General features: G+C 43.3%; 1 protein-coding gene across 1 annotated transcript in view; it reads left to right on the forward strand.

Moving 5' to 3' along the window:
* Positions 1–26,303, forward strand: part of tm9sf3 (transmembrane 9 superfamily member 3) — a 116,044-nt gene that overhangs the window by 20,160 nt on the left and 69,581 nt on the right. The window contains exons 3-4 of the mRNA XM_067972760.1: positions 16,368–16,490; positions 23,674–23,834. Coding sequence (XP_067828861.1) covers positions 16,368–16,490; positions 23,674–23,834 — 284 coding nt within the window. The remainder of the gene's footprint in view (positions 1–16,367; positions 16,491–23,673; positions 23,835–26,303) is intronic.

The following is a 26,303-nucleotide window of genomic DNA, read 5'->3' on the forward strand; positions in this document are numbered from 1 at the left end:
TCAAAATCATGAACGGCTTTGACAGAGTAAATAAGGAGAAACTGTTCCAATTGGCAGAAGGGTCAGTAACCAGAAGATACAGATTTAAGGTGATTGGCAAAAGAGCCAGAGGCGACATGAGGAAATGTTTTTTTTAACACTGAGTTGTAATGATCTGGAATACAGAAGCAGGTTCAATAGTAACGTTCAAAAGGGAATTAAATAAATACTTGAAGTTTAAAAAAAAAATTACCGGTCTATGGGGAAGGAGCAGGGGAATGGGACTAATTGGATAACTCATTCAAAGAGTAGGCACGATGGGCCGAATGGCCATCTCCTGCGCTGTACCTACTATGAAGGAAGTGTAGATACTGTTGTAATGTAGGAAATACAGCAGTCAATTTGTGCACCGCAAGGTCCCACAAACAGCAGTGTGATAATGACCAGATTATTGATGTTGAGGGATAGATATTGGCCAGGACACTGGGGAGAACTCCACTGCTGCTCTTCAAAATACTGCCATAGGACCATTTACGTCCACCTGAGAAGACAGACGGGGCCTCAATTTAACATCTCATTCAAAAGACGGCACCTCCAACAGTGCAACACTCCCCGAGTACTGCACTGGGTGAGTCAGCCTAGATTATGTGCTCAAATGGCTGGAGTGAGACTTGAACCCACCCAAACAGCCAGTGCTATATGAACAATGACTGTCTCTTTTCAGTTAGATGATTTGGTCAGAATTTGATTGAAAGTCTCTGTGTTCTCTACAATTAACTCTGCGCCTGAATTTTGTATAGTTGTGTTCTTTTATGTAGTTGTGAACAATAGGATGACATGTTGTTGGCAAAGGCCAGTTGCAGTGCTAATGTGTACACTATGATTAACCCTTGCTCAATTTGGGGAATTTACCAGTGGTTCTGTGGTTCAGATTGGGAACTAAGTGGAGCAGCACTTAATCACGTGTCTGTCCACACTAGCTCAGAGTGGTTTTTGAGTTTGGGGTGTAAGTTAAGTATTGAGGGTGCTATTTTGAGGGGCAGGCTTGATGGACCAGCTTGACTGTCAATATCATATATTCATATTTGTAGAGCCTCTGGTGCTCCAGTTCTGGTCACCATGTTACGTGGAATGCAGCCAGGAATTGGAGAGGGTGCAGCAAAATGAAACTAAATTTATACTGGGTTTAGGCATCTCTGCTGTCAAGAGGTGCTGTCGAAACTTGGAATGTTTACACTGGAGAAAAAAGCTGAATTATTCAAGATCCTAAAGAATATAAACATCAATATGTGTAACGTAGTCCCAGATTCTCCAACAAGATGACACAGCCTCAAACTTAGAGGGAGGGTGAAAAAACAATTAAAAGATTTAACTGCTGTAGGCAGAGCATGATGAATCAATGCAGTGTACTCTCAAAGGTGGGAGTGGGGTCTGATTGTATAAAGAAATTCGAGAGAGAGTTGTGGAGAAAAATTTGATGAAGGGGTATGACTGTCATCGGGGATATGATATTTCCGCAACACTGGAACGGGCCAGGTAGACCATAATGGTCCTTTCTGGTCATGTACTTTCCTGAGATACCCACCACAGAATTTCTCCCTTGCAGTTTTTCCCCTTGTTTTCCTTCCCCAAATAGCTTCTCCAATGTTGTATTGGAGCCCAGCCTGTGTGAATACCTGGTGAGTCTTCCAATTACCATTGATGAACAGTTTCTCAATTCCCATGCATTTCACACCTTGCACACTAGACTTGCATGTTTTTGTTAACCCAGTTGAATGTAAAGAGCTGCTCTCAGCCACTTAATCCGGTTAATCAAAAACAAGCTACTTTAGGAAATAAGTGTGCAAGTTGTGAAATATGTGGGGTTAATGAGTTGCTAATCAGTGTGGAATGGAAGACTTGTATTTAGTCTTGAGATATGGGCGTTGCCGGCAAAGCTGGCATTTCCTGTCTATCCCTAATTGCCCCTTGAGAAGGTGGTAGCGGGCTGCCTTGAATCACTGTGGTGAAGGTTCTCCCACAATGTGTTAGGTAGGGAGTGCCAGGATTTTGACCGAAGGCGATATATCTGTCCAAGTCGGGATGGTGTATGACTTGACATTAACGGAACCTAATCTTACAGGTCTGACTTATGAGGAAAGACTGAAGAAACTTGGGCTTTCCAGCCTTGAAGTGAGATGTCTGGAAAAGCTAAATCTAGAAAATTAATTTAAATTAATGCAAGAGGAGAACAAGGGGCCACAGGTTCAAACTGGTAAAAGGTAAATTTAGGACTGAAATCAGGAACTTTTTCTTAGCACGGTAAACTGAGTATAAATAGTTTAAAATGCATATCTTTTCTAAATAAGCTGCCAGCTTAAAACTGCTTTCATATACAGTATTTTATAAACCTACTGAAATTATGCTCCCAAGCCCTGGGCAGATTTTCAGAAGAGTCTACATTCTCAAGCTGCAAAAACAGTCCTTGAAGTACTGCAGAACTCTCGTTACTTTCACTCTCCTTAGGCGGCACAGGGAGGCCATAGGTTTGTGCACATGATTCGTTGAACTGGACGTAACGCTCGAGAACAGACTCTGGAAGAGATGGCTTCAAATATTGTCCCCCAGCAGCATGGCTGTGATTGGGAGCTCAGCAGACGGAATGAAATTGAATCTTTATCACATCACTGCAGTGATACAGCATGTTGGTGTTCTGGTGCACTGTGCTGCTTGTCATGACTAATCAATCAAAACTTATTATAAACCAAGTCACGGCAAATTCAGTTGTTGAATGCAAATGCTGTTACCAAATGGCAGAATTGTCTACCGTGGTAAAGTAAAAGGTGATTCAACAAGAGCTGAAGCATTGCAGACTAATTGTAAGTGTGTTGCTTTGAAGATATCTGTAGAGCAGTTTGACAGGTGGGTACTTAGCTGCCACTGGGATCTTGTAGTTTGGAAGATCCTATGTAAATAAGGAAAAAAAAATCCAATCCAGTTGTTTTCTTTGATAACCAATCCATTTCCAAAGAAAAAAAGTTAGTTTTTTAGAATATATGCTGTGCCTTGTCATAGCTATTCAAGAACCACTAGGGATAGCTGAAGTCTTTGCTTTGCTGTGGTTATTTCTTGAGCCAGTATGGAGTTTTTCCTTAATTACCTCTGCAGTAGCTTTTATGGAGTGACTAACATACTTCCACTATTGTAAACAATCTTACAACACCAAGTTATAGTCCAACAATTTTATTTGAAAATCACAAGCTTTCGGAGGCTTCCTCCTTCGTCAGGTGAATGTCAGATCACATTCACCTGACGAAGGAGGAAGCCTCCGAAAGCTTGTGATTTTCAAATAAAATTGTTGGACTATAACTTGGTGTTGTAAGATTGTTTACATTTGTCCACCCCAGTCCATCACCCGCATCTCCACATCATACTTCCACTAAGCATTACTGTGTTGATCTCCCAGTTAAAGTTGGTTCGTGCTTGGTGCGGCTCTGCTCTAGGCCTATTTTGATATTTTTCCCAGTTTGAAGACTTTATTACTTGGTACGTTTCAGTTGTACCGGGACTTGATGGTTTGACTTACAGGGAGAGGTTAGACAGACTGGGACTTTTTTCCCTGGAGAGTAGGAGGTTTCGGGGTGATCTTATAGAAGTCTATAAAATAATGAGGGGCATAGATAAGGTCGATAGTCAAAATCTTTTCCCAAAGGTAGGGGAGTCTATAACGAGGGGGCATAGATTTAAGGTGAGAGGGGAGAGATACAAAAGGGTCCAGAGGGGCAATTTTTTCACTCAAAGGGTGGTGAGTGTCTGGAACGAGCTGCCAGAGGCAGTAGTAGAGGCGGGTACAATTTTGTCTTTTAAAAAGCATTTGGACAGTTACATGGGTAAGATGGGTATCGAGGGATATGGGCCAAGTGCAGGCAATTGGGACTAGCTTAGTGGTATAAACTGGGCGACATGGACATGTTGGGCCGAAGGGCCTGTTTCCATGTTGTAACTTCTATGATTCTATGATTCTATGTATGTGGATTCAAATGAAGGAGAGTTACCCAGGACAGATATCTTGCGGATTTTTTCAGTATAGTTACTAATTGCTATAGCTTTTATTTCTGATCATCTTGGAGTTTATTGGGGATGGCTGTGTGTGGTTAAGTGTTCTCTCATTTTCTACTTGAAACCTCTGCGGCCTTCCATGGTCAAGAACTGAAGTGTGATTTATAATGCGTAACTAAATTAGCTACTGCAGGTGGCAAATCCTTAAAGGGCCAGTGTTATAAGTTCTTCCCCATTTGATGGAAGAGTTTATGTTTGGACCAGAACGACATTGAAAGTTTTTTTTTGTGGATTTGTATAGTGTTACTCATGGAGACCTGTTATCTGCGACTGCCATTCTCCTGGTAGGTTGCTACGGTCTGTTGGCCCACTGTTGCAGTATTGCGAATGAGATGTTAAACCAAGTACCCGTCGGCCTTTCAGATGACGTGAAAAATTCGAATGGCATTTTTGCGGACAGCAGGCAGGGAGACCTCCAGGTGACTGGCCAGCATTCCTTTCTCACAAGCGCCACTGACAATAGATTACTTGGTCATTCACTCTGTTTGTGGGTTGTTACTAGTGTAGAATGGCTGCCATGGTCACTTCATAAGTCCATCTGCTCAAAGAAATTCATTGTGTAAATGTGCTTTTGAGATGTTTTGATGTGATAAGGGACTGTATCAAATGCAAGTATAACAGCAGTGTTAGTGTCGTAAGTGTTCACTACTTTAAGGACAGTTGTGTAGCGTCCTTAAAGTGGTGAAATGTAAAGGGCTCTTCCCAGAAAAAGGCAATAATTGGAAGCTCAGCCTGTTCTCTGGAGGCAAGGTTGAAGAGGTAGTTTGAGGAGGCTTTTAAAGGCAAATGAAGATAAAGCAGGACAAAGGGATTTAGGGAAGAATTCCAGAATGCTGTAAAATCATGGAAATGTTACAGCATGGAAGGAGGCCATTCAGCCCATCGAGTCCGCGCCAGCTCTATGCAAGAGCATTCCAGTTAGTCCCACTCCCCCGCCTTTTCCTCGTAGCCCTGTATATTTTTTCCTTTCAAGTACTTACCCAGTTCCCTTTTGAAGGCCATGATTGAATCTGCCTCCACCACCCCCTCGGGCAGTGCATTCCAGATCCTAACCACTCGCTGTGTAAAAAAGTTTTTCCTCACGTCACCTTTGGTTCTTTTGCCAATCACGTCAAATCTATGTCCTCTGGTTCTTGACCCTTCCGCCAATGGGAACAGTTTCTCTCTATCTACTCTCTCTAGACCCTTCATGATTTATTTCAATGCAAGAAGTCTGATGGGCAAGGCAGATGAACTCAGGGCATGGATGGGTACATGGGACTGGGATGTTATAGCTATTACTGAAACATGGCTAAGGGAGGGGCAGGACTGGCAGCTCAATGTTCCAGGGTACAGATGCTATAGGAAAGATAGAGCAGGAGGTAAGAGAGGAGGGGGAGTTGCGTTCTTGATTAGGGAGAACATCACGGCAGTAGTGAGAGGGGATATATCCGAGGGTTCGCCCACTGAGTCTATATGGGTAGAACTGAAAAATAAGAAGGGAGAGATCACTTTGATAGGATTGTACTACAGACCCCCAAATAGTCAACGGGAAATTGAGGAGCAAATATGTAAGGAGATTACAGACAGCTGCAAGAAAAATAGGGTGGTAATAGTAGGGGACTTTAACTTTCCCAACATTGACTGGGACAGCCATAGCATTAGGGGCTTGGATGGAGAGAAATTTGTTGAGTGTATTCAGGAGGAATTTCTCATTCAGTATGTGGATGGCCTGACTAGAGAGGGGGCAAAACTTGACCTCCTCTTGGGAAATAAGGAAGGGCAGGTGACAGAAGTGTTAGTGAGGGATCACTTTGGGACCAGTGATCATAATTCCATTAGTTTTAAGATAGCTATGGAGAAGGATAGGTCTGGCCCAAAAGTTAAAATTCTAAATTGGGGAAAGGCCAATTTTGATGGTATTAGACAGGAACTTTCAGAAGTTGATTGGGAGAGTCTGTTGGCAGGCAAAGGGACGTCTGGTAAGTGGGAGGCTTTCAAAAGTGTGTTAACCAGGGTTCAGGGTAAGCACATTCCTTATAAAGTGAAGGGCAAGGCTGGTAGAAGTAGGGAACCTTGGATGACTCGGGAGATTGAGGCACTAGTCAAAAAGAAGAAGGAGGCATATGACATGCATAGGCAGCTGGGATCAAGTGGATCCCTTGAAGAGTATAGAGATTGCCGGAGTAGAGTTAAGAGAGAAATCAGGAGGGCAAAAAGGGGATATGAGATTGCTTTGGCAGATCAGGCAAAGGTGAATCCAAAGAGCTTCTACAAATACATAAAGGGCAAAAGGGTAACTAGGGAGAGAGTAGGGCCTCTTAAGGATCAACAAGGTCATCTATGTGCGGAACCACAAGAGATGGGTGAGATCCTGAATGAATATTTCACATCGGTATTTACGGTTGAGAAAGGCATGGATGTTAGGGAACTTGGGGAAATAAATAGTGATGTCTTGAGGAGTGTACATATTACAGAGAGGGAGGTGCTGGAAGTCTTAACGCGCATCAAGGTAGATAAATCTCCGGGACCTGATGAAATGTATCCCAGGACGTTATGGGAGGTTAGGGAGGAAATTGCGGGTCCCCTAGCAGAGATATTTGAATCATCCACCGCTACAGGTGAGGTGCCTGAAGATTGGAGGGTAGCAAATGTTGTGCCTTTGTTTAAGAAGGGCGGCAGGGAAAAGCCTGGGAACTACAGACCGGTGAGCCTGACATCTGTAGTGGGTAAGTTGTTAGAGGGTATTCTGAGGGACAGGATCTACAGGCATTTGGAGAGGCAGGGACTAATTAGGAACAGTCAGCATGGTTTTGTGAGAGGAAAATCATGTCTCACGAATTTGATTGAGTTTTTTGAAGGGGTAACCAAGAAGATAGATGAGGGCTGTGCAGTAGACGTGGTCTACATGGACTTCAGCAAAGCATTTGACAAGGTACCGCATGGTAGGTTGTTACATAAGGTTAAATCTCATGGGATCCAAGGTGAGGTAGCCAATTGGATACAAAATTGGCTTGACGACAGAAGACAGAGGGTGGTTGTCGAGGGTTGTTTTTCAAACTGGATGCTTGTGTCCAGCGGTGTGCCTCAGGGATCGGTGCTGGGTCCGCTGTTATTTGTTATTTATATTAATGATTTGGATGAGAATTTAGGAGGCATGGTTAGTAAGTTTGCAGATGACACCAAGATTGGTGGCATTGTGGACAGTGAAGAAGGTTATCTGGGATTGCAACGGGATCTTGATAAATTGGGCCAGTGGGCCGATGAATGGCAGATGGAGTTTAATTTAGATAAATGTGAGGTGACCTACTCCGTTAATGGTAGGGCGTTGGGGAGAGTTATAGAACAAAGAGATCTAGGAGTACAGGTTCATAGCTCCTTGAAAGTGGAGTCACAGGTGGATAGGGTGGTGAAGAAGGCATTCAGCATGCTTGGTTTCATTGGTCAGAACATTGAATGCAGGAGTTGGGATGTCTTGTTGAAGTTGTACAGGGCATTGGTGAGGCCACACTTGGAGTACTGTGTACAGTTCTGGTCACCCTATTATAGAAAGGATATTATTAAACTAGAAAGAGTGCAGAAAAGATTTACTAGGATGCTACCGGGACTTGATGGTTTGACTTGCAGGGAGAGGTTAGACAGACTGGGACTTTTTTCCCTGGAGAGTAGGAGGTTTCGGGGTGATCTTATAGAAGTCTATAAAATAATGAGGGGCATAGATAAGGTCGATAGTCAAAATCTTTTCCCAAAGGTAGGGGAGTCTATAACGAGGGGGCACAGATTTAAGGTGAGAGGATCCAGAGGGGCAATTTTTTCACTCAAAGGGTGGTGAGTGTCTGGAACGAGCTGCCAGAGGCAGTAGTAGAGGCGGGTACAATTTTGTCTTTTAAAAAGCATTTGGACAGTTACATGGGTAAGATGGGTATCGAGGGATATGGGCCAAGTGCAGGCAATTGGGACTAGCTTAGTGGTATAAACTGGGCGACATGGACATGTTGGGCCGAAGGGCCTGTTTCCATGTTGTAACTTCTATGATTCTATGAATACCTCTATCAAATCTCCTCGCAACCGTCTCTGTTCCAAGGAGAACAACCCCAGCTTCTCCAATCTATCCACGTAACTAAAGTCCCTCATCCCTGGAATCATTCTAGTAAATCACTTCTGCACCCTTTCTAAGGCCTTCACATCTTTCCTAAAGTGTGGTGCCCAGAACTGGATACAATACTCCAGTTGTGGCCAAACCAGTATTTCATAAATGTTCATCATGACTTCCATTATTTTGTACTCAATGCCTCTATTTATAAAGCCCAGAATCCCATATGCTTTTTTAACCGCTTTCTCAACCTGCCCTGCCACCTTCAACGATTTGTGCACATTTACCGCCAGATCTCTCTGTTCCTGTACCCCTTTGAGTTGTGCCTTCTAGTTTATATTGTTTCTCCTCATTCTTCCTACCGAAATGTATCACTTCACACTTTTCTGCATTGAAAAGCAGTGGTCCCAGCACCAACTCCTGGGAAACACCAATGTACACCTCCCTCTAGTCCGAAAAACAACCGTTCACCGCTACTCTCTCTTTCCTGTCCCTTAGCCAATTCTGTATCCATGTTGCTACTGCCCCCTTTATTCCATGGGCTGCAATCTTGATAAGCCTACCGTGCGGCACTTTATCAAACGCCTTTTGAAAGTCCATATACACCACGTCAACTGCATTGCCCTCATCTACCCTCTCTGTTAGCTCATCAGGTTAGTTAAACACGATTTGCCTTTAACAAATCCATGCTGGCTTTCCCTAATCGATCCACACTCATCTAAGTGACTGTTAATTCTGTCCTGGATTATAGTTTCTGAAAGTTTCCCCACTACTGAGGTTAAATTGACTGGCCTATAGTTGCTAGGTTTATCCTTACACCCTTTTTTGAACAAGGGTGTAACATTTTCAATTCTCCAGTCCTCTGGCCAGTACCTCCGAAATTTCCACCCTTACTTCCCTCAGCAACCGAGGATGCATCCCATCCGGACCGAGTGATTTATCTACTTTAAGTACAGCCAGCCTTTCTAGTACTTCTTTATCAATTTTTAGCCCATCCAGTATCTCAACTATATATTCCTTTACTGAGACTCTGGCAGCATCTTCTTCCTTGGTAAAGACAGATGCAAATTACTCATTTAGTACCTCGGCCATGCCCTCTGCCTCCATGAGTAGATCTCCTGTATGGTCCCTTATCAGCCCCACCCCTCCTTACTACCCGTTTACTATTTATTTGCCTATAGAAGACTTTTGGATTCCCTTTTATGTTGGCTGCCAGTCTACTCTCATACTCTCTCTTTGGCCCTCTTATTTCCTTTTTCACTTCCCCTTTGAACTTGCTATATTCAGCCTGGTTCTCACTTGTGTTATCAACCTGACATTTGTCATACACCCCTTTTATCTATACTAAGTGATTTTTGGGGGAGGGGGGAAGAAATGAGGCACGGTAGTAATGAATAGGGTTTCCAACTATCCTTGGATGTATTCCTGGAGGTTTCATCATGTGACTTCCCGCCGACAACTGCCTTGACCTCTCGCCATTGTTGGCCCGACACATCCGTCCTCGTGGCACACCGCCTTCCCACCCCAGGAAAGTGAACAAACCTCGTTAGCTGATTTGATTGATTACCAGAATCATCCAAACAGCCTCTTTATCCCATCTCCAATGAACAAAAGTGTTTGAAGAAAATTTTTTAAAAATCAATCTTTTTATTGCCTCTATGGTGGCAGCAGCGTCCAGGAGATTAATCATGAATTCTTGGAGCGGCCAGGACAATCTCGGAAAGTTGGCAACCCAAGTTAAGAAGAGTAAACAAGAGTTTAGGTCTGTAGAAGGTTGCATCAATAGGGTATGAGGCCGTGGAGGGTTCAGGAGAACAAGGATTTTCAAATCGATGCTACGGAGGTTCCTGAGGATCAATTGGGCATACCCGGCCCCACCTCCCCCTCGGTTCCCCCCTCCCCCTCCCCCTCGGTCCCCTCACCCCCCCCTCAGTCCCCCCCTCCCCCTCGATTCCCCCCTCGGTCCCCACCTCCCGCTCGGTCCCCCCCTCCCCCTCGATTTTCCCCCCCCCCCCCCCCCCACCTCCCCCTCGGTCCCCACTTCCCCCTCGGTCCCCCCCACCTCCCCCTCGGTCCCCCCCACCTCCCCCTCGGTCCCCCCCACCTCCCCCTCGGTCCCCCCCACCTCCCCCTCGGTCCCCCCCACCTCCCCCTCGGTCCCCCCCACCTCCCCCTCGGTCCCCCCCACCTCCCCCTCGGTCCCCCCCACCTCCCCCTCGGTCCCCCCCACCTCCCCCTCGGTCCCCCCCACCTCCCCCTCGGTCCCCCCCACCTCCCCCTCGGTCTTTCCCTGGCCCTAAATTTGAACCTATCGTGAGTCAATTTCCGTTCCCAAGTGTATTTCCCCTCTGGTCACTTTGACTTAGCACTCACTCACATTATACTCTGTATCTGAATTCTGTGCCCCTATGTGTCCCCCTATATTGTTATCTACAAGAACAACATTTGCCAATCCCATTTGCCCAACAAATCAAAAAATTGTGCAAGAGCAAGCGTGGTGTTTCATGGAGAGGCACCAGTCACGGTCATATTGCTATCATTTTGGCCACAGAGTAATTGCTGCAGTGCTTGAACCCAATTTAAGTTAGGGGCATATTCAAAAGTTTTGAAGACTACCAGCGTATTTTTAGGATGCTATTCCATTTCCTTCTAAGATCCTGCGTCTACCGCAGAATTTAATATCATCCTCCTTTGATGAAGTAACGGAGAGGGTTGATGTGGGTAGTGCAATTGATGTGTGTATGGACAAGAGGCGTTTGATAAAGTACCACATAATAGACTTGTTAGCAAAATTAAAGCCCATGGGATTAAAGGGACAGTGACAGCATGGATACAAAATTTGCTAAGGGACAGAAAGCAGAGAGTAGTGGTGAACGGTTGTTTTTCAGACTGGAGGGAAGTATACAGTGGTGTTCCCCAGGGGTCAATATTAGGACCACTGCTCTTTTTGATATATATTAATGACATGGACTTGGGTATAGAGGGTATAATTTTCAAAGTTTGTCGATAATATGAAACTCTGAAATGTAGTACACATTGTGAGGGATAGTAACAGACTCCAGGAGGACATGGACAGACTGGTAAAATCGGCAGACACATGGCAGATGAAATTTAACACAGGGAAGTGTGAAGTGGTGCATTTTGGTAGGAAGAATGAGGAGAGGTAATATAAACTAAATGGTACAATTTTAAAGGGGGGACAGGAACAGAAACAGAGAGACCTGGGGGTGTATGTACACAAATCTTTGAAGTTGGCAGGACAAGTTGAGAAAGCTGTTAAAAAAGCAAATGGGATCCTGGGCTTTATTATTAGAGGCATTGAGTACAAAAGCAAGGAAGTTATGGTAAACCTTTACCGGTTAGGTCTCAGCTGGGGTATTGTGTTCAGTTCTGGGCACCACACTTTCGGAAGGATGTGAAGGCCTTAGAGATGGTGCAGAAGAGTTTTACTAGAATGGTATCAGGGATGAGGGACTTCAGTTTTGTGGAGAGACTGGAGAAGCTGGGTTTGTTCTCCTTAGAGCAGAGAAGGTTAAGGGGAGATTTGATAGAGGTGTTCAAGTTCATGAACGGTTTTGCTAGAGTAAATGAGGAGAAACTGTTTCCGTGGCAGAAGGGTCGGTAACCAGAGGACACAAATTTAAGGCAATTGACAAAGGAACCAGAGGCAACATGAGGAAACATTTTTTTGCACATCGAATTATGATCTGGAATGTCTGAAAGGGTGGTGGAAGCAGATTTAATAAGAACTTTCCAAAGGGAATTGGATAAATACTTGAAGGGAAAAAAATTTATAAGGCTATGGAGAAAGAGCAGGGGAGTGGGACTAACTGGATAGCTTTTTCAAAGAGCTGGCACAGGCACGATGGGCAGAATGGCCTTCTGTGCTGTATCATAAGTGAATTTAATAACCATACTATTTATGCTCGGCTTCAGATCACTAGAACAGTAGAGGGTCCTAGCACTGAACCATGGGTCACTCTACTTGTGACTGGATCCTATAGAGAAAAATTTAAAACTACCTTTTGCCTATGATTCTTTAGCTATTTTGCAATGTCACTGTTGAAACAATGGCTCGTGGCATTTTATCAAAAGCTTTTTGGAAATCCAAGCAGATGATATCTGCCAGATATCCCTGATTTCTTCCAAAAACAGGATCAGGTTCATCAAATGTTACCTATGTTTTCTGAAGCATTGTTAATTATCCCCCAACAACATGAAGTGAACTTGCCTTTTACCCATTTGTATTTATGCTCTGCAGTCATGATTTAACTTGAAACACTGCACAGGATTAAATTTGTAGTATTTTTTGAACTTCTAAGATCTGCTCTCATTCACTTCAGAGGTAGTGATTAGAAGATACAAGCATTATCTGTCCCAGTTGTTGAATTGTATCTGTACCTGTATTTGTATTTGGTGGTTGCCAGCTTTAGCTTGCACACCATTCTTCATTGAGGAGGGCAATGGAAGCTTTACTTGTCTTTTGATGACAGCAAAGTCCCAATGCAGATAATTGCGTAGCTTGGAACTCCTGGATATGCTGTTGTCCTTTATGTGAGATCCAGAGTTAAACTGTCAGGTAATTTTATGGGAAATTGTTTCTGAGGAGGGACTCTGACTTGTCACTCAGCACCCTGAGTCAGCATCACTGGCATGTATCTTTGCCAAAGCCTCATGAGGATCTGGATTAAGTAGTTGGTGTTGAGTAAAGCTAGTCTGCAGTATTGGACTTACATGTCTGGAAGATCAACAACAACTTGAATTTATATAGCATCATTAATGTTAGAAAAAGCCTTGTGGCACTTCACAATGGAGATTGATGGGGGAACGGGCGAGAGTCATGGAGAGAGAAATCAGGAAGGGCGATTAAAAGGTTGGGTAAAAGATGGGTTTTAATTACATTTTTAAAATTGGAGGGAGAAAAAGTTATGGGGTTTCGGGAGAGATCCAGAGAGTACTGTCGAGGTGGCTGAAGACCCTACCATCAATGTGGCAAAGTGAGAGGGGAATGCAAAAAAAGATGTGGGAGGGAATAAAATATTGCAGGAAGTTCTAGAGCAAGGCAGTGGAGGTGAGGTTGAAGATTGTAAATCTAATGCTTTGGGGAACAGAGTAGGTAAGCAAGGATGGGGGTGAGTGTATAGATTGGCAAGTGGGACAGTGCAAAAGTATGGACTGCTGCATTTCGGACAAATTGGTTTTATGGAGGATGGGAGATTGTTGAGGAACACATCAGAATAATCGAGTGGAGAGGTAATAAAAATATGGATATGGGTTTCAACGACAGTGGGGCAGAAGACAGACCATGTTGTAAGCTCTCTTATTGATAAAACTGGATGTAGGGTTTGAAGCTCAACTCAGGGCCAAGGTTTCACCTGGTCGGGTTCAGCTAGAGTTCAGGAGTGACTGGGGAGGAAGGATGGTGGTTTTCGGACTTGGAATGCCCTACTGGAAATCGTGGAAACAGAATCCATAATAGCTTTTTAAAGGGAAATGGCTGAATATTTGGGAAATAAAGAAAATTCTTAGTGTATGGGGAATGGACTAAACAGCTAACTCTTTCAGAGAGCTGGCACAGATACAAGGGGCTGAATGGCCTGTGGTGTAAAATTCTATGAGGAAACTCAGGTTTGGGACAGCAGTTGCTGGAAGGCCAGGAGATCGTATAGGAGAGCTCTTATATCAAGGCTTTGGTACCCACTGTGATTGTGTTGCAGAGAGGCAAGCAGTTGATGTTGAAACTTTACCTCAAACTAGCAGAACCATTGTTCAGTATCCATGCTGTGGAAAAGTGCCATTTTATGATGAGTCACCATCTTGAGGAATTCCTGGTATCTGCTGCCAACCTGAAGCCTAAAACCTGTACTTGTCAGTTGTTTAATGACCAAGCAATGACTATCCTACCCTGGGCAAAGATAGCCAAGATTATATATGAGTCTACCCTCTGTGACAGACTGGGTAACCTGATGACATGAGCCAGGAAGGTCTGCATTACTCCCAAGCTGCTTGTGATTATTGAACAGTCAGCCTGACTCATGAATTAGACTTGGAGGGTTAGATCTATCGCTGGACCTGGGATTCTTCCCACTTGGCTCTAGATAACCTTACAAAGCAATGGTCTAAGGGTTTGGGTAGTTCGAGCTAGACAAGCAGCAGAAAGCTTGCCAGTGATCTGGTAGTAATTGGTTAAAATCCAACAATATCTTTGTGCACACTTGGTCTCTAAGGCTTGGCTTTTCCCTACCTGAATCTTAGCTTTATGGTGTGGCCCTATTGGACTGATGGAAACTATACCAATGTGGATTTCCCAGTGTCTTGGCTTGACGAGACTTAAGGATAGTAGTGGATTTCTGCGCACGTCAGACACCTGATTGACCAAAGCAGAAATTCTCTCAAATCCCTCTCTCAATGACGTGGCATTTTCTCCACTCCTCCATTTGTGCACCCATAGTTGGTGAGCCTTCCTCGCTCCAATCGGCCTATTATGGCATCCCCACCACAACTGCTTTTTGCGATAATTAGCGAATACAGAAGAAACTTAGAATTGATCCTCAAACTTTCTGGTCTTTAAGATTCAGACCTATTGGGAAGCTTCAACAACTCATTAATCACAAAAATTTAGCATTCTATTTAAAAAAAATCAGTTTCCTGTCAATAAGATCATCTTGGGAGCAGAGGTTACTGCTGCATTTGATTTTAATGTTTTATGGAAGTGCAATAATTCAAAAATACTGAAAATACAGAAATTATTATTGTATAATTTACATTAAGAATATTACTTTTAACTTAAATCTATTTATCGCAGGATTAAAATTACTACAGCAGCCAGAGAATAGAAGGAGGGGGAGGGATGTGAGTTAAAGCCAAATAGATCAGTTTGTGGAATGTTGCTACTCAACACTTTGAACTGAGTCAATAAGAATCATCCCAAGCTCTATGTCAAGATAGGCCCATTCATTCGAGAATAGCTTGTGCCCCTCTAAACTGTGATCCATGTCAGTGTCAGCAGCGATCTGCGTGGTTGCAACAGTAGCATGTTCTCCCTTCTCAGGACCTCCATGGCCTTCAATATGCTTGGCCACTTTAGCCTCCTCCATCACCTCTCCTCTGTCATCCACCTCTGTGGCACAGCCTTTCGTGCTTCTATTCTTCCCTGTCCCTACGTAGCCAACAAATCTCTCTCAGTGCCTTCTCCTCCTGTATCTCCATCGTAACCCAAGGTTCCATTCTTTGTCCCATCTCCTATTCCTCATTTATACGATGCTATTTGGTAGCGTTGTGCCTAAACTTTGATGTATGCTGACAACATTCAATGTGGCCTCTCAGCCACCACCCTTGACTGAGTACTGTGCCAACTGAAAACCCTGTCATCTGACTGTATAGAATCATGCGTGAGCCAGAACTGTGTCCAGTTCAATTGGTAAGACCAAACCTATCCTGTTAAGTTGTCACCAAAAATTCCACACCCGTGCCCATCATTCCATTCCCCTTTGCTACTGCTTGCCAAGACTGAACCCAACAGCGTGTAACCTCAATTTTCTGCTCAGCGCTGATCGGAGCTTCAAAATTCCCAAACCAGTCGATTCCACCCGTAAACATTTCCCATCTCCATGCCCACTTCACGGTTGCTGCAAATCTCATCCACTGTGCATCCTTCTTTCTGTCCAGTCCAGCATGAGTGGCAGACCCTTCAACCATCATGACTTTACACTCTGGAATTTCTTCCCTAAATCTTTTGGCCTTTCCCCATCTTATCCCCACTTTCAGGAGTTTCCTCAAAACCTACCGTTTTGACAGATCCTATGGCCACATTCCCTATTATTCTCTATTGCTGGTCATGTCTAATCCATCTCTTTGTGAAGCACTTTGGGATGGTTTTCCTAAATTCAAGATGCTATATAAATGCAGGCTTTTGTATTTTTATGCTGGTGTAAAGTTTTATTTTGGGCCACAGGCCCAGATGGGTCTAGGTGGGATCCAGATCCCAGAAATGAAAAGACAGTAATACTAATCAACTGCAGCTGGTTCCTGATTTATAAAACTTGCTTTTGAAACCACTAAGAAACCTATTAAGGTCTAGGACGTTGGAATTTATTAACTTGAGCTTCCAGACCATGAGCGATTAAGATACAATGGTATGCTGGAAATTTATAATGTAGGTAATTCTGGTGCTTTTGTGAAGATGATTAATATTCTTCAATGCATTGTTTTTATATAGATGATGTCATGCAAAGTACTTTCTGTGAAGTTGAGCTGGATAAACCAAAACGAGATGCCTTTGTTTATGCTATCAAGAACCACTACTGGTACCAGATGTACATTGATGATTTGCCAATTTGGGGTAAGTGACTGCTCAGGTTGAGTTTAATGAAGGGTGATCCCAAGAAGGCAAATTGAATGCTATTTGTTTGTTTTCTTTTCCAATTCTCCCCTTCCCATTCTCCTGAAAGTGCTAGCAGACTCGGGTTGTGGTCTGGTTCACTAGGTGCCAGCTTTCCTCTGATAACTTGCCGCAAATGACCATTCTCATGTTTGAGCCTGGACAGTGAGTCTGGGTATCACAGCCGAGCCCGTTCCCATCCTTAACTGACCTACACACGTGCACTTTAAAGCAGGGATCACTGAAAAGTAAATCAGGAACAGAAACACTAGTGGGTTTTTTCCCCTTTGGCCCAGGGGCTATGAGATTATTTGATGCACTTCAACTGCAGGCCTGGCTGAGAACAACTAACGCAGCATAGACCAGGCATTTGATTGGTTTAGCTGTAGCTATTTCTTCTAAAATGAATTATGTTTAAGGATGCATAATTTTGGGCTGATTTTTCCAGTGATGCAGTTTCGTGTCAGAGGAAAGGGGAGGGAGGGGGATTAGGATTGCAGGAGGTTACAGAGATAGGGAGGGGTGAAGCCATGAAGGGATTTAAACATGGATGAGAATTTTAAACTGGAGGACTGGGAATCAGAGTAGATCAGCAAGGACAGGCAATAGGTGAGCGGGAATCGGTGTGGAATAGGATATGGTTAGCAGAGTTTTGGATGAGCTGAAGGTTACACAGGGTGGAGGATGGGAGGATGACCAGGAGAACATTGGAATAGTCGAGTCTGGAGGTCACAAAGGCATGGATGAAGGTTTCGGAGGCAGATCAACCGAAGCAGGGGTGGAGGTGGGCGATGATATGGAGCTGGAAATAGGCTGTCTTTATGATGGAGAGTGTATGGGATTGGAAGCTCACCTTGGGGTCAAATAGGACACCAAGTTGTGAGCAGTCTAGCTGAGGCTGAGACAGTGACCGGGTTGGTGGATGGAATTGGTGGAAGGGAACAGGGTTTGTGGCAGAGCTGAAGATGGTGACTTCGTTCTTCCCAATGTTTAACTGGAGTAAATTGTGGCTTATCTGTGACTGGATATTGAAGAGCAGTCTGACAACAGATGCAATGGAGGAGTTGAAAGAGGCAGTGCAGAGGTTGAGGTGGCTATCGTCCGTGTACTTGTGGAACCTGACTCCGTGTGTTCGGATGATGTCACCGAGACGGTAAGTAGACGAGAAGGGGTCCAAGGATTCAGGAGGTAACGGTGCTGGGGGCAGTAAGATAAGCCATTGCTGATGATGTCTTGACTACGATCAGATAGGTAAGAGGGACACCGAGTGAGGTCAATCCCACTGAACTGGACAACGGAGGAAAGGGATTTAAACAAGGACGGTGTGGTCAACAGTGTCACAAGCTGCAGCGAGGTCGAAGAGGGCTGATGCACCACAGTCACAGAGGATATAACTTGTGACTTTTGTTTAGGCTGTTTCAGTGCTGTCAGAGATGGAAACCTGATTGGTGAGATTCAAACATGGAGTTGCGGGAAAGATGGGCACAGATTTGGGAGGTGACAACACGTTTAAGGACTTCGGAGATGGAGGCGGTGGTTTGCGAGGTCAGAAGGGTCAAGGGTGGGGATTTTAAGGAGGGGGTGATAATGGGTTTTGAAAGGGAGGGGACGGTACCTGGGGAGAGGGGAACCATTTGCAGTGTCACTTGGCATACGGACAGGAAGGGTAGTTGAGTGATCTGAAGTTTAGTGGGAATGGGGTGAAGGGAGCAGGAGGTGGATTTCATACACAAGACGAGCTCGGAGAGGGTATGAGGTGAGGTGGGAGAGAAACTAGAGAAAGACGTGGATTCAGGGCTAGTGCAGTTGGAAGCCTGATGGGAGGCTTGGCTATGTGGGCATGGGAAAATATATATATATACATCGAAGTAACAACAGGGAAACAGGGCATTAGATCCAGCCAGTTGTGTTGGTGTTTACCATCCATGTGAGCAAATAGTCCTCATCGTATGTACCCTCTTTCCCATATCACAATAAACAACCCCTTTTCTTTTATCGACCTATCCAATCGGATATTGAATATTGACCTAGTTTCTGCATCAATCACTGACCCTGAAAGTGAATTCCACAGCCTTACAACTCCTTGCATAAAGATGTTTCTCTTGCCCTCTGTTTTAAATCACTTTCATTTAACTTTGTACCTATGTCCCCTTGTTCTAGACCCCTCAATTACTGGAAACATTCCGTTTCTATTTACCCTGTCCTATCCTTTCATAATTTTAAACACTTCTATAATATCACCCCATAATCTATGTTCTAATGAAAAAAGCCCCAATTGTTCAAGTCTTTTTGTATTTGTATTTTCTCATTACAGGCAGCTTCCTAGTGAATCTGTGTTGTACTCTCAAGTGTCTATCTTTCCTTATAGTGTGGAGCCCAATACTGCACGCAGTACCCTAACGAAGTGAGGTCTTAAGGTTTTGTATAGGCTCACCATATTGGCTTTTATATTCTATACCTCTCTAGATATAAAGCCTAGAATTCCATTAGCTTTTATTTTAACAACCGTACCAACCTGAATGGTGCCTTTAACGTCCTGTGAACTTGTACCCAAAGAATTTCTCTGCTGTTCCACAGTACCGAGCTTACTTCCATTCAAAGCATAGTTACTGCTCTTAACTTTTACCAAAATGCATCATCTCATACTTAATGACGACTTAATGACTCTCCTTCAATTCCATCTCCCACATTTTAGCCAATTCCCCCGTCTTATTAATATCCCTTTGCAGCTTCCTTTAATCTTTTTTTAAAAAATGAACTAATAGCTCCTATTTTGGTCTCATCTGCACGTTTTGACACCACTCCTGTAGGACCTATATCCAAATCATTGATGTACACAGTGAACAGAAGTGGCCCCAGGACTGAACCCTGTGGGACACCACTACCCACTAAAAAACTGCCCCTGACTCGAGCTGTTTTCTCCTTTCTAACCATTTTTAATCCAGTTTGCTATCCTCCTGATTCCATACCCTTTAATCTACTCCGATGTGGTACCTTGTCAAAGGCTTTCCTAAAGTCCATGTACAATACATTTCCCCCATCTACCATATCTGTTACCTCCTCAAGGAATTATATCATGTTGTCAAGCATGATCGTCCGTTTTGAAATCTGTCTGGCTAAATCTGACAAGATATGTGGTAGTTTCCTCTTGAATTAATGGGAGGGGGTTGGGGGGAAGGGAGGATGAATCAGCAGTGTCAGCTTAATGGTTGGTCTCCATTTTAGTGGTTAAGAAATCCATGATCTCACAGCTTGTTGATCAGGGTGGAGGGGACAGGGGAGAGGAGTTTAATGAAATAGTTGGTAGTGGAGAAAATAAACTTGGGGTTATCTTTGCTCTCCAGGATGACTCTGGTGTGGATGATTTTCACACAGAGGGGAGTGAGATCTGATAGCGCTTAATATGGTCCAGTCAGAAGTGGTGATGGATGTCAAACCAGATGTGTGCCAGATATGATGACCAAGTTGCGCTCCTCGGACTTGAGGGAGTGAAGATAGGGGTCATACCGGTGGGATTGACCAGGATGGGAGAGAATAAAGATCTTGCTGGGGAGAAGGGCATCAAACGTGGTGAGGGAGTGGTTGAGCAGATTGACAGTATTGTGGTGAATGGAGGGCCAAAGGCTTGGCAGTTGGAATTTAGAAATTTTAGTTATAAGTGACTTGGGCAATAGTTTTTTCCAGGATTGGAAGGGGATGGGGGGATCTGGGTGGTGAGCGATACAAGAAAGTAGTGAGAGATGGCCTTGTCTGTGACATACAGTGTGAAGTGCCCATCACACAAAATCGTGATTGGCTCAAACTTCCCAGGAACACTTCAAAAATCACATTATCTGTGCGTATCTCTCGAACTTCTTTCCGAATCCTTTCAGGGCAACTGTGTAACCTCTGACTCACTGAGCAATGCCACAGGTGACCGCTAGTTAGAGTTCAGTTGCTAACCTGTTTGTTTTGGGGTGTCAGTGTATCATCAAGGTGAGGAACGTTAATGGAGATTGGAACACATTGCTAATTCAACTACTCATTGAGCACTCTCAGGCCAGTCATATCATGGTTAGATACAGAGTTAAGCTCTCTCTAATCTCCCATAAAAATGTGCTGCAGCAGAACAGTGTCCCTACTGCATAAATGTGAGATTTTTCCCACCCCACAACAACTGTTCTGTGGCCTCTGAGTAAGAATATTGTCGAATTAGGGGCCGTTTTGTGCTGTGGGAAGTGCAATTCACTTTGAGGTTGAAATTTTCCCGATCAGAAGCACATGCTTACCTGTTGTGAACACTGCAGTACCCGATTCTGTCACCAGTCACTGCTGAAGTAAGAGGAGCACAAATTCACCATTTAGCCTGTTACTGGGAACAATTGCAACAAGTTTTTGAATGCACTAGTTTCTTGGAATTGTTAAAAACTGCCCACTTTTGCGCTGTAGTTCACGGAACTAGATGGAGACTATCCCTAAACTAATTTTAATTGTTTCCCATTTGTCTGGGTTGGATACTCTCAAAAAGAGAAGTATTTTGTGTCACACCATGGGGTCCAATTTTTTTAAGCAAATAACTCAAAATAATTACAGTAGTACAGTATTCTACAACACATAGCTTGTGCATGCTCGTTTGCTACTTGTATATTGGATGTACAGTATCTAAATTCACAGTATGTCACATCTTGTGGATTAGCATGTTAAAAATACTCACTTTTTTTATTCATCCATGGAATGTTGGCGTTGCTGGCAAGGCCGGCATTTATTGTCCATCCCTAATTGCCCTTGAGAAGGTGGTGGTGAGCCGCTGCCTTAAACCGCTACTGTCCATTTAGTGAAGATTCTCCCACAGTGCTGTTAGAGAGTTCCAGGATTTTGACCCAACGACGATGAAGGAACGGCGATATATTTCCAAGTCAGGATGGTGTGTAACTTGGAGGGGACCGTGCAGGTGGTGTTGTTCCCATGTACTTGCTGCTCTTATCCTTCTAGGTGGTAGAGGTCGCGGGTTTGTGAGGTGCTGTCGAAGAAGCCTTGGCGAGTTGCTGCAGTGCATCCTGTGGATGGTACACACTGCAGCCACGGTGTGCCGGTGGTGAAGGGAGTGAATGTTTAAAGTGGTGAATGGGGTGCCAATCAAGCAGGCGGCTTTGTCCTGGATGGTGTCGAGCTTCTTGAGTGTTGTTGGAGCTGCACTCATCCAGGCAAGTGGAGAGTATTCCATCACACTCCTGACTTGTGCCTTGTAGATGGTGGAAAGGCTTTGTGGAGTCAGGAGGTGAGTCAATCGCCATAGAATACCCAGCATCTGACTATTTCACAGTAATCATTCTGAGGAGTTGTATCTTAAGTGCAACCACTGTGCATTATTTCCCTTTTCATGAGTATAGGAACTAATTGGTCGGCTGTGTTGGAACAAATCTTTTCATAGGCTGATGGGGACAGTACCTTATCCACTTTATGCAACAGGGTTGTCTCTGATGGCAGGGATGTCCTGTATTGTAAACAACTCAATGCTAATGCTTTCAAAGGTAGTAAAAAGCCTTGAGCAGAGACAGTGCAACTGTGCAGTTGATTCATTGCTGCAGTGCAGTAATCTTCCCCCTGATGAGAGGGATGGTCCGAAGGAGACTAGCAGGGTCACACCTTCACCTTTGCACTAACTGCACACGATTCGGGCATGCACAGTTGCTTCAAGGTTGAGTTTGCAACTTCTAACACGTTATACATACTCAAATTGTGCACAACTTGCACATTGTTACTAAATCTGCCTCTGGTATAAAGGGGGCAACTTTGGCTTTTTGGGAAATCATTCCATCAGAAGTGGTGCAGTAATAAAGAGCATACAGTTTCCAGTAGCTGTAAATTAACTGCAAATAATTTGGCAGTTTCACTTGTAAAATAGGTTTTTCATTTCTAGCTTTAATCAATTTTTCACCAATAATTTTTGGACTTCAAAATTATCCCTGATTTGTGTTTTCTTTAAATAATTACTAGTCTTTAACTAAAAATTTGTGAACCAACATTATCTCCTGTTGCACAGTCAGCCTTCCCACGGGATTTGGGTCTGTGGTGATCTTGTAGTTGTATGTGGTCATTTCACTTGCCGCCTCCTAGTGCACTGTCATAAGATGTAAAAATCTTCGTGAAAAGAAATACTTGCACCTAACATCTCGTATGTCTCAAAACACTACACCTTTGAAGTGCCATGATTTATGTATGATGTGGAGATGCTGGTGATGGACTGGGGTGGACAAATGTAAGGAGTCGCACAACACCAGGTTATAGTCCAACAGCTTTATTTGAAATCACAAGCTTTCGGAGCTTTGCTCCTTCCTCAGGTGAAGTGACATGACAAAGGAGCAAAGCTCCGAAAGCTTGTGATTTCAAATAAAGCTGTTGGACTATAACCTGGTGTTGTGTGACTCCTTACATATGATTTATGTAAGCACACAACCAGAAAAAGCGGTGAGATGAAAGCACAATTAATTGTTTTTTATTGGTGTCAGCATTATCGTTCCTTGATTAAGAAATATGTGATCTGTGAATGTATAATCAATCACTAATATGCAAGGTTAGCATTTGAGTGCAGAAGTGGGTATGTATATTGCATGCTCTACATCTCCCCCCGCAAATGTGGCCATTCTTCATGTGTGACCTTGGTCAGTGAGTATTAAAATCATAGAATGGCCTCTTTCTGTGCTGTAACCATTCGGCCCACGGAGCCTGTGCCAGCAAGCTATTTTTGAGCATGGAGTGCATCATAGTTGAGCCCGATCCCATCTTCGCTTGTCATCCACTCATACACATGTTCCAACCTGGGTTACTGGATAGCAAACACCCACAGGGACCTTGGCTGAATTTTATTTGTTTTCTGTCCCTAGCCGAGAGACACTGAAGCTAGTTCTAGTAGCCCCTATTACTCCCCTCACTCAGATCAGTTAACTCAACACAGACAGTACCCGAGCCTGGGATTCCCTGGTCTGGATGGCTCAGTACTGTACTGTGTGATCCATTCACCCACTAAGTCATTTTGAATAGCGTGCATTGTGTTTCTTTTTGTGGCTAAAAACTGTTAGATGTTCAAGAAGTTCTACATTTGCCAGAGAGGAAAGGATTTAATTTCTAAACTATGTGATACAATATTTTTTCTTGCTACTTGCAGGGATTGTAGGGGAAGCAGATGAAAATGGAGAGGATCATTTCCTCTGGACTTACAAAAAACTTGAGATAGGCTACAATGGCAACCGAATTGTAGATGTGAACTTAACCAGCGAGGGAAAGGTCAAGTTGGTGCCAAACACGAAAATTGGAATGTCGTATTCTGTAAGTATTGTTTGTTAAATGAAAACAAGAATTTTTACAAATAAAAAACAGAAAATGTTGCAAGTACACAACAGGCCCAAAAGGCAAGTTAATATCCTTTGTCAGCTGTGAACATTAACCTGTCATTTCTCTTTTTGGCTGTTGGCTATGATTGCCAGAATTCAGTTTCTCTCTCTATCTGTGTGAATTTTCAGAGTCTTGGTCTAGTAGCAAATCTACAAATAAAACGTTTTTTTTTACAGTTTGTTATTTTCACTGGTTTAAATCATAAATCAGGAAGAGGCTATATAGCCCATCAAGTCTGCGTACCCGGTATTTTCCTGTGCCATCTTGTTTCATCCCATTTTTTTTGTTCTCCATTCCTTTTAATGTTCCTGCCTTTCAAGCAAATATCTAATTCTCATTTCAACTTCATGGATTCTACTTCAACAATGGTTTGTGGTAGAGAATTCTACAATTTAACCACCCTCTGAATAAAGATTTTTTTTCTGATCTTTAATTCTTTTTCTGATTATCTTAAATTTATGCCCCTCATTATTGTCTCGCTGACCAATGGAAACAATTTAGCTCTATCCTATCAGAGCCTTTCATAATCTTGACCTCTATCAGATCACCCTTTTACCTTCTGAACTTTAATGAAAAAAGCTTCAACCTCTCAGTAGTATCCTGTGCTATATCTTTTCCATTGCTTTTATATCCTTCCTATAATGGGATGCTCAAAACAGTACACATCACTCCAACTGCAGCCTAATGTCTTGTACAAGTTCAATATTACCTCCCTGCTTTTGTATTCTGTGCCTCTAATTAATGACCCGTGTTTCTTCTCCTTTTAAAAGCGTGCCATTAAGTTGCACTTCTTTTCTCTATTACTTCCAAAATGTAGTACTTCACAGTTCTCTAGATGCAGCCCATCCTTTTAGCCCACATCCTCCTGCAGTCTGTCACAGTTTCTCATATGCTCCAATTTGGTGTCAACAGCAAATTTCAATATTGTTCCCTCAATTCCAAAGTCCAGATCGTTTATATATATATATATATATATATATAGTAAATGAGAGGGCCCAAATCTTACCACATATTTACAGACTAAGAAGTTTCTGTTTACCCCTACCCTTTGTTTTCTGCCCTCCAACCATTTCTTCACCCATGTGATCACATTCCTCTCAATTCCATGTGCTATTATCCTTCTCATGAATCTCTTTTGTGGTGCCTTATCTTTTTGAAAATCTGCATCCACTGTAGTTCCTTCATCTACTCTATTATTTCTTCAAAGACTTCCAAGATCAGTCAAGCACGATCTGCCCTTTAGCAGTTCACACTAACTGGCCTAGATTAGCTTGTGTTTTGGTAACCCTGTGGTACAGACTGTAGCAGTTTAAGACTAGCTGGGCTACCAAGCCTGCCTTATTCCTGGTCTCTTTTTATTTGAAAAGGAGTGTCATATTTGCCATCAACCAGTCCTCTGGCACAATTTTCCTTTTCACTGAATTTTGGAAAATTATAATCCAAACATCTCCTTTTCTCCCCTTATATATGTAAACCAAGGCCTGGTGATTTGTCTACCTTAAGTTTGACTAACTTCTTTAGTGACATCTCTGTAAATAACAATCTCCATTGTCATGTACAGTCTCGCTGAATACCCTCCACTAGCTGTCCTACACCCATGGGATGGTTCTCCATCCCAGTATTCATCTTCTCTGAAAACTGAGCAAAGTACTTATTTACTGCCTTTGGAGTTCCCTCAATCTCCACCCCAGGCTTGCTTTTACCTTTCCTATTCCTGTGCTGAAATAATTATATTGTCTCTGACCCTCTACTTTTAGATCACTTACTTGCTTCGCATCATTCTCCAGAACTAGATCAAGGAGCACTTCCTTTCTTGTGGAGTTGGCTGAGAAAACAGTCCTGAACACACTGGAGCCCATGCCAGTTTATTTTTGGATAATTAAAATCTCTGCCAATTATAACTATTAATACATGCCTGTGATTTGTCTACAGAATTTATCCCCAATTTCCTTTCCACTGTTTGCCAATCTGATATACTCCCAGTAATGACTTGAGCTTCCAGTTTTATTTGTTATCCTCTGCGCATTTTTTTAATTGGTATTCCTTTAGATTGGAAATTTCTCCTTATTCACCTTCCCCTCCTCCTGATCCTTGGCCTGCTGACTCTCTTTACCTCCTTATTCTCTATACACCTCAAGCTTACTTTTCTATCTATTCTATTCTCTAGCCATATTAGTTTAACACTCCCCCCTCCCCCATCTCTAATTAACTTCCCCACACGGATGTTGTTCCCAGGTCAGTTCAGGTGTGGACCATCCTGTCTGTGCAGCTCACTCCCATCCCAGACTGACCCTGAGGATTTGTACTCTATATACAATGTGATAAATATGAGGACATGTTTTTAAAAAAAAAAACCACAAGATTGACCCTCTCCTATTTCTCATCTACATGCTGCCCCTCGGC

Source organism: Heptranchias perlo, chromosome 36 (genome assembly GCF_035084215.1).
Source record: "Heptranchias perlo isolate sHepPer1 chromosome 36, sHepPer1.hap1, whole genome shotgun sequence".
In the NCBI taxonomy this organism is placed as follows: Eukaryota; Metazoa; Chordata; class Chondrichthyes; order Hexanchiformes; family Hexanchidae; genus Heptranchias; species Heptranchias perlo.